General features: G+C 35.8%; 1 protein-coding gene across 2 annotated transcripts in view; it reads right to left on the minus strand.

The window, feature by feature from the left end:
* Positions 1-12,312, minus strand: part of LOC117343554 — a 149,260-nt gene that overhangs the window by 37,207 nt on the left and 99,741 nt on the right. For both annotated transcript variants that reach the window (XM_033905965.1, XM_033905966.1), the window contains exons 2-3: positions 1,514-1,768; positions 77-349 (exon numbers count right to left, since the gene is read on the minus strand). In XM_033905965.1, the coding sequence (XP_033761856.1) occupies positions 77-349; positions 1,514-1,768 (528 nt within the window). The remainder of the gene's footprint in view (positions 1-76; positions 350-1,513; positions 1,769-12,312) is intronic.

Genomic DNA, 12,312 nt, shown 5'->3' on the forward strand with positions numbered 1-12,312 from the left:
TACAATTCGGTTAAACGCATTTGGCTTTAATTAACGTTACAAAGATAAAAGGCACGATTGATTTTATGCTAATTACCTTCAACGCAGATATAATCCACAAAAACGTTAGCTGTCTGAACAAAGTTATCCGTACATGTATTTCCGGGCATCAGTCGACTCAGACCAGAAGCGTAGCATGACTTCCGGCCCTCACATAGCGTGTACAGTGTCTGGTAGACATTCCACGGACATTCCTCTTGTCCATGGCTGCAACGAGCTCTTACGATATGGAGTTGGTTACCGTGTCCGCAATGAAGTCCTTCGCTCTCTTGGCTACAGATGTTCGTTCGGCATGGAGGAAGGGGTTGCTCTGAATAAACAGTGTCATTAAATTATAATATTGTAAAGATACCGTGGTATCAACACTTAATGAGAACTATATCACAGCGTCAACACACAAGGGCAACATGTATCACAGCGTCATCACACAAGGGCAACATGTATCACAGAGTCAATACACAAGGGCAGCATGTACCACAGGATCAACACACAAGGACAACATGTATCACAGCGTCATCACACAAGGGCAACATGTATCACAGGGTCAACACACAAGGGCAACCTGTACCACAGTGTCAACACACAAGGGCAACATGTATCACAGGGTCAACATACAAGGACAGCATGTATCACAGCGTCAACACACAAGGACAGCATGTATCACAGCGTCAACACACAAGGACAACATGTATCACAGTGTCATCACACAAGGGCAACATGTATCACAGCGTCATCACACAATGGCAACATGTATCATAGCGTCATCACACCAGGGCAACATGTATCACTGCGTCATCACACAAGGGCAACATGTACCACAGGGTCAACACACAAGGACAACATGTACCACTGCGTCATCACACAAGGACAACATGTATCACAGGGTCAACACACAAGGGCAACATGTATCAGAGGGTCAACATACAAGGACAGCATGTATCACAGCGTCAACACACAAGGACCAGAAAAACAACAACAAATAAACAAAAAAAGTTGAGACATACGAAGGGTACTGTGATATGAGACTCACATCAGGAATCTCGAGTTGTGAAGTTTTTTACTATATTTTCCGTCAATGGGAGGTAAATATACCTTTCTGTTGTTAGACGATGTTTACGTAAATCCATTCTAATTTGAGTGTCTTCGAAAAGTTGAAATGCTCAACTAAATGACTCATGGGACCTTATTAGTACTTTTATCTCACACAATTATTCTAATGAGAATTTATCTGATGTTTTTATTACATTCAGCTACTTAGACGGAGGAGATGTAAAAAAAATCTCGTTTGTTTTATAATTAACGAACAATATAAATTCATTTTTTTTTAAATTTATTTTAGAACAACAAATTCTCAATAATGCTTTCAAATTCACATAAATAGATCTAAATCTAGTTATTTTTATTTAAATTTCGTTTAACTTACGGTAGAAACAACAATCGTCAATTTGATGGTAAAACAAACATATGTACTTACTATGAATACATTTGTAGCTTATTATCACTGTCCTGGAAGGGGCGTTTTGGCAATATGCCAAAAGCTGTTGTTTAAGCCCTATACTTCCACATGACCTCTGACCGTCACAAAGCCTTATGATTTTGTCGCGTTCCGGACATGTGTAGTTCGACGGTAGACAGAGGACATCCTGGATCCGAAGAACTTCACTTCCGGTACACTGGAGTTGTCGGCCGCTATTTTGACAGACATCAGCATGTTGAAGGGTATATAATCCTGAAAGATATAAATAAAAGTTCTTTAAAAATAATGATGTTAACGTATTTCAATCCTTAAAAATAAATCATTTGTTCTTCAGCCGAGACCGAAATTTGATGTGTAGACCTAGAAATGCTCCCATGAAAAAATTACGTTGATCATACACCACCATAAACTGATGACGTATTTCACACCAAAGTACAAAAATGTGACTTTTATCACAAGAAAGTAGCTTGATGACGTAAAGCACAACAATGTGGTGTACTGGTGACGTATATCACAGATGTAAAATTATATCACTACATTCTCCAAATATAAACTTTATTGATTTCCTATTTAGGACCATACAAATATATATTGCAGACTTTGGTATGTTTACATAATATTTGACTAAAACGTTAACGAAACATTTCCTGGTGGATCGCTATCATTACATCTACCGTATGGTGCTGTTTTATTCATGTTGTCTTTAGTTTATCTAACTCTCATTTTGTATTTTTGTACAATCCATTTAGTTATATGTATTTGTATTAAAAGGAAACCATATACTTCGCTGCTGTAACACATTATTTACAATATAGGTAATGATTTACAAGACAATTTACATCAGGCCTCCTGTCGCTACAACCTATACGTACGCAGTTTGTTTATTTCGTATTTATCTACGCGAGTTGTAATAATATAAATGGATTCCGATGTTTTGTCGTTCATATTGTTAAATTCGTGTTCCAAATATGTCTCTCGAGGGGAGTAACACGTGCCACCTACAAACTACCTTATGTTGAATAGTTTCTCCCTCGACAGACCTAATTTTGTGTTTTGTCTGTTTGGAAGTATACGAGTTTCTCTGGAGAATGCGTTCGTGCTGCTATCAAATTTTCATTCCGGCTCCTTAGTTCCCCAGATAGACGTAATAGTGTATACGATGTCTGATCCGCTATGCATATGCGTACAACTTAATATTTTTTTTCACGATGTATTTTTCTATTTCCTAATCCGTGAAAATATACCTGAAACAATGTCATTATCTGGAGAAATGTCTTCTAACTATATATAAAATGTAAATTAAATTAGTTTCGTTCCGCATTTTATTGGCATTGAATAGTGTCGTATTTTGCACTTACTAAACCAAATCCTTTTACGAGGTACGGCGGCATAGTACGACCCGAAGGAAAGTGCACCGGGGCCTTTACCCATCGAAACTATGTGGGAGTTTAATAACACATTTGTGATAATTCTGACGTTTCGGAATTTTTCGGAAACCGGCTTCAACTGACAATCAGAGATTCTCATATCTGAGATCCTGTAACACTGAAGATATTTCGTTTAACAAATTTTATTCAAAGCCGTGACGTCACGATGAGAATAATGTAATAACTGCATATAGCAGTATAAGTAGAGTTGATGTAGTTCCGCCTGTCAATGCATTTAACGGTTTACTACACAAAACTATAGTAAAGTGAAAGTAGAGGAAGCTATCTGTTGAAATAAGACTAATTATGATTAACATTAATGAAATCACATGTAGTCAAATGTCTGAATTTAGAATAAAACATATTTGAGTGTTGTCCTTTCTGTCGACAAAAGGTCCATATTTTCATGTTGAAAATTTGAAAGGTCAATAGGTGCCACAAAACTCACTCTCTCATAACCAGAACAGCTACGCGTATTGCTTTTCCTTGTGTCACTGATGTTTCTTATAATTGGTAATTGATACATTTAATTGGGTGGTCGGGTGGCGCAGTTTTACGTGTAAATGTTTAGTTTTCCTCCAATACTAAGGCCCCTAGCGCGCTTCTATTCGGAACAACAAGAGTGATTAATATCAGCGTTTCGCAGTTGTTCGAAATATATGACTTTTCTAATAACGACATGGGCATGTTGGAATGTTGTTTAGACAGATTCTAATGAAATTGAACTTCAATGCATTATTTCATGATTTTCTGTCACCTTTGTTTTTACATAGTGATTAAGCTAAAAACGTTAACTTAATCTTAAAGCAAAAAATAAAATAAATAATGATAATAAAAAGTGTACTTTTCAGTTCATTATACGGTTACCAATTTGTCAATCTTGTGTCTAAGTTCATCAACATTTCGCATTGTGTTCCCAGTTTTTCGCGAACTACACATCAGCGCTCGCTAATATAGCAGTGATCACCATACCCAGATATAATGTAGAGTACAGTAGGATATCGTAATGGTTTTGTTACTGTTTTTGCAATGTAAGCCACAAAACCAATATCTCTGCTTCATTATGTGTTATGTTCTCTCCCTTTATCAGAGAATTATTGTATTCTGACGTAGAACAGATATTGAGTAGCATTTCAATTTTCAAATGTTGCCATGTCGTGATGTATTACTACTGTATAAGTTCATTTCGTTTTCCAGTCGTACTTTCAAAGAGGCTTAGCATCGTTGGTTAACTGACTGCGTAAATAACTAAAAGGGTCGATGAAAATATCAGAGATCCAATTTTAAATGAAAATACGAAACATTTCTAATAAGCATGTACATGTTTATGGTATCATACACATATTTTACAAACACATGTAACTGAATATACATGTACAAATTGTTAAGATATTTTCAGTAATTTGTTATATATTTGTTGTCTTTTACATTATCTTAATTGTCCAGTTTGTATTAGGAATCTGCTGGTTGATATGCCTCATGGTTCCGTCTTACGCTATCCCGTCTCTCATTCTTGGAACATGACATTATCCGGATTTTACCTAGATTTATATGGCGTGTCGCCGTCTCTCATTCTGAGAACATGAAATTATCCGGATTTTACCTAGATTTATATGGCGTGTCGCCGTCTCTCATTCTGAGAACATGACATTATCCGGATTTTACCTAGATTTATATGGCGTGTCGCCGTCTCTCATTCTCGGAACATGACATTATCCGGACTTTACCTGTATTTATATGGCGTGTCGCCGTCTCTCATTCTGAGAACATGACATTATCCGGATTTTACTTAGATTTATATGGCGTGTCGCCGTCTCTCATTCTGGGAACATGACATTATCCGGATTTTACCTAGATTTATATGGCATGTCGTCGTTGAAACATAAGACGCTTAACTTTCCGGGACACGTGGTCTTGATATGGTCCTAATATTCTCTTTAAAGTTCCTTAGGGTTAAGAATTATATAAAGAACATACAAAATATTAGAACCCTTTAACTCAATTTGAGCTAGATACAGTACCAGTTAAACTATCTAGCAGTTCAAAAAAGCCGAAAACAAATTCAAAATCTGGATTCGGAGGCGCAATTACCCAAATATTCAATAGAATTAACAAATTTCAATATTGGATTTTGAAAGAACATGAAATCTATAATTTGTACATAATTTGCTTTTATTTAATTGGTTCCAAAGTAAAGTTTAGTTAACATGACTGTAATATCTAATTGTATTCGTATTGTTTAATATGCAAAATATATCTTTATACACACCTCCATGTAGCAGTGGGAAAACTGCATGTCGCAATATGACGGAAAGTGACAAAGCCATAGCAATGGCCACCGTTTACACGAAATATGATCAAATAATAATCTTGCTCCAACACGACTAGGTCTTAAACGAATGAAACTGTCCAAACAGGGGATACAACTAAAGGATTATGGAAGCGGTTTGAATCAAGTTTCTCAAATAGTTATAGACAAAATTCTCATCTCGACAATCAATGTGACATAAGTTGGCGGGAAGCACGCGAGGTGCAGACGAACAAAAAATGTTTGACAAGGTATTGTGGGTATTTTGTAGCAACCTCTTGGTCAAACTTGGGAATTGCCTTCCAAAAATGTTAACATTATGTAATATCAGTGTAAAAAAAAAAAAAAAAAAAAACCGAGAGGGGAGGAAATTTATCTACAGCGTTTAAAACCTTTTGTTAGAGACCAAGTGTATCGGGCATGATTCTCAATATTACATCCTTTCTACTTGACGAAAACGCACAAATTTCCGGATAATAAATTACGGAATATTTTCATCATTTAGAATATCAACAAATAGTGCTTGTATGTAATGAAATGCTTTAAAGCACAAATATTATTAAGAGAAGTAGATTAAATATGAATAATTCCGAAAAATCTTCTGAAATATTTTCCTATCTCCATATTAGAAATGAAGACATGCACCATAGACAAGCTATAATAATAATAAAATGCATTAATATGAAACTTAAGAAACATGACGATAGGTTTGTTTTTACATAAATTGTAACTAAATATTAATCTAATGATCACCAGTTTCTACATCAATCTTTTCCGAACAAGTTGTTTGCTTTTGTCAGGAAATCTGTTGGAGTTGATCGTAATAACACACCACAGCACTTAAATGGCTTCGACTCCAGACGTTAATTCAAAGAGTGAAATCATTAACAAATGAAGGGAATTATGGCAGTGTCTTTAGACCAAGGAACACTCTCGAGGCTAGTACTGTTGAACTCTCGTCAACTTAACAGTAGTTCATGTCATATTACAATCGCCATCACTTGACAGTTTCCTGTCTAAATAATTCACAATAATAATGAATGAAGGCGGATCAACGGTACAAGGTGTTGTGTACTTCTAAACACAAAATGCTATGACGTCATTACCAGGATGCTGGGATACAACAAACCAAGCGCAATGGTTTCGTCGGTGGATGATGGCGCCTTGAACTCTAACGTAGTGGCGCCAATCCAAGCAAAACACCAAAAATCTACGAAATTAAAAAAACGAAAACGCAAAATATGCAAATTGAATTTAGATAAAAACAGGCAGTAACGATTAAAATATCGGTAGCTATTTAATGATTTGTGAATAAGGAAACGAGAGAATGGCGTCCTATTAAAATATACATGTACTGCAATTTGTCATTTCCCATTTTATAAAACTAACCATAGACATTTTAACCCCCCATGGAACAATTCTAATTTAAAAACTATCATAAATTGTAGCTAAGTTTGAGTTTATACTTATCGATTGGTTAATTTCCACTATGTTCATTGATCGCGTAGGGAAAGCTTAAGAAAAAAAAGTATTTTAAAAGTTACGTAATCTAATGTGAGAGAAAACGGACGCACACACAGAAACACAATGATGGATGGATAATAGGACAGACACCTAATTACGGACGAAAAACTGTCTAGACAGAAGATGACAAAACGATAATCATGTCACGTGATCAATGACGTTGCCGGTTCCCCAGACGGGTTGTCTGTCTGCAGGAAATAACAGACCGCATGCTTACACGGTAATACAACTAATATAACATACACAGAAGGTTTGTCTTATGGAACTTAAATCTCTGTAACGTAGAAATACTAGTCAGATTAGGTATAAGAGCGTGTAAAATAGAATTAATAGATTTCATTTTTTGGCAAGTTCATTTCTGTTACAATATTTTATTGCTACGAGATAGCAGACCCTCTGGCGTGGTATATATGTAAAACGTAACAGTTTAATAGGGAAAGTTTTATGCCACTAATGTCTAGCAGTTTATCAACATATTATCTTTCAAATATCGTGCAAGGAGTCAAAATATGCATTGACTGTAGTCAGAAAATAAACAGACAAAAGATGATAAGCAAATTATGTTTAATACTTCATTTAATGGTGGTTACTTATACTCCATCTCTAACAGACATCTTTATTGCAAAATGTATATTTTTATCACAGAGTGACCTCCCCTCGCCTCCACTCTGAACTCTGACCCCTCTATAATGACATTATATGATCAATATGTCATATTTATATTTGTTGCTATTTTGGATGTTTCGAGTTCTGTATGAGCCGATTGTTGATATCAGACTCGCTTTGAAATTGAATAAAAAAATGACTTCTAATTAAAAATTAATTTCAATAATGAAGTACAACAATTAAAACTGCATTTGAAATAGAAAACAAAACTGGTTATAATTTTCAGAAAAATTTAAATCCAATAAATTTGATTTTTGAAATTTTCATGAATGACTGGTTAAGCTTATTAGACTAAACAATTGGTCCCCGACTGATATTTACACTGCAGCAAAACGATAAATCTTCCCTCTGTTTAAGGTCACTCATTGTCGCCTAATACCTCTGTGATGTTAATAGTCAGATATGTTCAAACGACCTTAATCTAGACCACACTTGCAATCGTTAAGCGTTTTGAAGACCGCGACACACTGACGCTTGAATCACGGTTACTTTCATGATCATAAACATTAGAATTAAATAATAACCCTTCTGGGATTTAATAAAAGTTAAATATCAAATTATAACAAAAGAAAAGTCATTCGGCTTGAAATTGAGTTTTAAAATAATGAAAATTTGACTTTCAAACGCGAATTCCATGGATGCTAAATACGACTGATCTAGTTCTTAGTTGTGTGGAGATTAGCGCAACATCATTACTAGAGATAATAGCTCTGCCTACAATCGCTAGCTTTGTCTTCCGAACTATCCTAGATAAATATTTCTCTGTGTTCTTGATCCTGGGCTTCAAAAGCAACTGATATCTCGGAACGGACGATCCAAACCCAAACAGAATTAACTCCTCGTTATCCATACTTTCTGCTGCAATGGTTCTCGGGATGATGGAATGGCGACATTATCAGTAGTGAATTCGTATTTAATCAGCTGTAAACATATGTATGATTTGGTTTGAGCTTCTTTTAACGCCATATTAACACACGAAGGTTATCTAAGGATGAACATGCGTATGAAATTCTATAGCGTTTACAAATGCTACATCAGAGTAAAAATTATTGATTGAAAATAAGAATAGGTTGTTGTTTATTTTGATACAATAACAAAAGTTAATACTCCTCGCTTAATATTACCACTGTTCAAATATTTGACGCTTCTCTTTTTATCATAAAGTTGAAGGGGAGTACACAATTCATCCCGACGAAATTGGAAATTGTGCTTCATCTCTATACTTGCTACTTAATTGCAGCTTAATAAGCGATCTTTTAAGGATGCTGCCTCCCCCGTTGTTGCTGTTAATTAGATATATATATTTCGACACCCTTGATGCCGTTTCATCTACTTTTTTTGACAAATAGTCTTTAAACCATGGATTACGAGACCAGTTCATATCACCTTGATTTAATTGAATCGGTATGATTTGCATTTTTTATCTTGAGGAGTTCAACTCTTTTTTTCCTTACGCACGTGCGAGATATTACTATGTCAATAAATCTGTCGTAAAGTTGTCCTGATTACGTTTATAAACGCACACTTAAGATACATGAACGGTGACGTCCCTTACAGACTATCAAAGACTTTCGATTATTAACCCACTGTTAATACACGTGGGAATCGATAACAAAAATAACCGATTCCACATGTGCACCTGCCATTCCGATCAAATGATGGGGAAAGTTACGCATGCGCACATTCATTGTTTTATATTACTCATCGGAATAAGTAATCAACGTTGACATGTCATAATAACCTCATACATCATTTCCGGTCGGGCGCGTTCGATGAGGAATTGTGACCGTCCGACAGATGCAGGCATGTAGCTGTACAATAATTATGTGTACTATACATGTGTAGAGTATTCGATCTGAACAATCCGTCCTGATGATTCACAACTCGATAAACTCTATAATATGAAACGTAATTGAATTGTATCGATCTATATACAATGTTCCCTAAAAGGACATTATAGTTTTGTTTCCTTTTCGAATGAAATTCAACGTGATATGTTTCACAATTTAAAATTAATGGACTAAACTTAGCCTAATAATATCATACTTTTAGAACATGTATACGAATTGTATTTGTTGAATTTGCTAAATAATTGATAAAAAAAACTGCATCATACAGCTGTTTCGCCCTTCTAGGACGTGTCAGTGATGCTAGGGACATCATACAGCTGTTTCGCCCTTCTAGGACTCGTCAGTGATGTTAGGGTAATCAAAAATCTGTTTCTTCCATGTAGAACGCACCAGTGATGCCTACGGGCATCATGCATCTGTTTCGTACTTGTTAGTGATATGAGGGACATCATACAGTTGTTTCCTTCGCTTCGTACTCGTCAGTGATATTAGGGGTATCATACAGCTGTTTCGTCCGTCTAGTACTCGTCAGTGATATTAGGGACATCATACAGCTGTTTCGTCCGTCGAATCCAAAAGGGAAGCCGAGAAAATCAAACCAATGTTAAATCCAATGTTAAAACCAAAGGATTGTTGGAGAATTGGCCCCATAATTTTACGGATTTCGTAAATTTTGAACTAAAGATAATTTAATGGATTAAAGATCGTAAATTTTGAACAATGGATGATTTGATGTATTCCGTAAATTTTGAACAACGGATTTAATTTAATGTATTTCGTAAATTGAACATGAAATAAAAACATAATTATGTAATACAAACAGAGAAGCCCAACAATACAACCAAGCATGCCCATGTATGTATTTAATGTTGTTACTATAATCAATATGTCCCTACTCCTGTTGACATAGACGATTCAGCTGGTACATCCCAGAACTAATACCTATTTGTATCGAGAGAGAGAGATCCAATATATTTTTACAAATTAGTATAAATTACACCTAGTTAACTCCCAATAGCATTTAGTCTTGCATCTGTCACACGATAAATCCATATCACTATTACCAGAAAAAACGCTGACTCGACAGCGAGTTGGGACGGGAATGCACGGTATATGGAGGGCACGCAATTATATATATAACACAGTTGTCTGTTTATGAATATCAGCGGTCAGACAGGGGGAGTTTTGTCTGATACATATATATAATGTTGATTCTTATCTACGTCATGTACCAATCAGATACCCTAAATTCATGTCACTTTTGCGTTATGATTATTGTTAAGAAAGTACATCTGGAGTTAGATATGTCTATCTATAGTGACATGTGACATGTATGTTATATATGTCTATCTATAGTGACATGTGACGTGTATGTTATATATGTCTATCTATAGTGACATATATGTCTATCTATAGTGACATATGTTATATATATATCTATTTATAGTGAACGGATAGCAAGCACACGATTGACGAACCCACAACACACGATGGACGAACCCACAGTGGGTAAAAGGACAAAACACGAAAGACGAACCCACAACACACTATGGACGAACGGACAGCACGCATTGAACAAACCCACAACACAAAAATGGCGGACGGACAAGATACGGTGGACGAACGGACAACATGGCGGACGGACAAGATACGGTGGACGAACGGACAACAAAGCGATGGAAGAACAGACAAACAATGCATGACGTATAACTGTATTTAAACGGATCACGATATAATTAGGTATAACACATATATAATATATAAATAGTGCCCTTGTCTGAGGGGAATATGGAGGATTGTTTCCCCGAGGGAACATTATCTTCCCGAGCCGATAGGCGAGTGAAGATAATGTTCTCGAGGGGAAACAATCCTCCTTATTTTATTATACCGAATAGAAAAAATTATCGATATCCTCCTCAAATATTGAGGCAAACCTCTTGGACGTCTGCTCCATATGTTTACAAGTTGTCTGTGTCACTGTTGCGTTTGTAAGAATTGTCTCCCTTCTCAATGTTCGGGATTTTCCGTAAGAAACAATCGTGCGTTTTCGGGCGGAGCGGGGAACATTGCAATATCCCAAGGCAATGTTGACCGCTGTTTCTGACACTGCATATTGTTTCAGGTCATGTGATTAGGAATTGACCAATAATAAGGCGAGAATCTTACATAAGGTATAATAATGTTATATGTTGGAAGATAGAATATGGATAGCTGTTCAATGCTGGAATGGCACTTTAGAATTTAATTATTCTGACTTTTGATAGAGTACTCTACGACAAACCGATACACTTATAAGCATAAACTTAAGGACAAAAAAATTCTGATATTAATTCTAGCCAAGACAATATCGCTTTTTTAAACTAAGCATATATTCACTTTATCGCACAAATACATTTGTAGTTATAAAAGCGTTATGTATGTTTAGGTAGATCTAAATAAATTCTTTAACATTAAACAGGATTATAATAAGTAGCTGCTGAGAATCCCATGACTACCATCAGGTAAGACAACCTCAAATCTTAACATTTGGGCAGATAATTGGATTGTCCTGGAGATGGAGACAAATATTTTCTTGTTTCGTACCATCATTAGAATAAATATCTAACGCCATCACACTTCTGTAACCTTCTCTTTTGCATAAGAATTTATTGATAAAAAAAAGTAAGTTCGCATAAAAATGCCACCTAGGGACACTGGCTAGATGACGCGAAAAACAACTTACGTAACATACATGTACATCAAAATAAACGTTTTGTAGTTAAATCTCTGGTGATTCTTATATCTTAAGTAGACAGAAGATATTTATAACTTCTGATATCATGCATTGTTCTATGTGCCCAATGTTCTACACCTTAACTCAAATCCCTACAGCAATTTGTTAGTTTGCTAGGGTTATCGTCTCGTGAACAGTCAGTCATTCGCCTTGTAGTAGTTGGTGGCTACTTAACACGGCAGCATTGAGGTCCGTGATCTAAGCTTGCTGTTGAACCGCACCTGGTATGAATCGAACCACACACCTCA

The sequence above is a fragment of the Pecten maximus genome, chromosome 15, assembly GCF_902652985.1.
Source record: "Pecten maximus chromosome 15, xPecMax1.1, whole genome shotgun sequence".
NCBI classification, from domain to species: domain Eukaryota; kingdom Metazoa; phylum Mollusca; class Bivalvia; order Pectinida; family Pectinidae; genus Pecten; species Pecten maximus.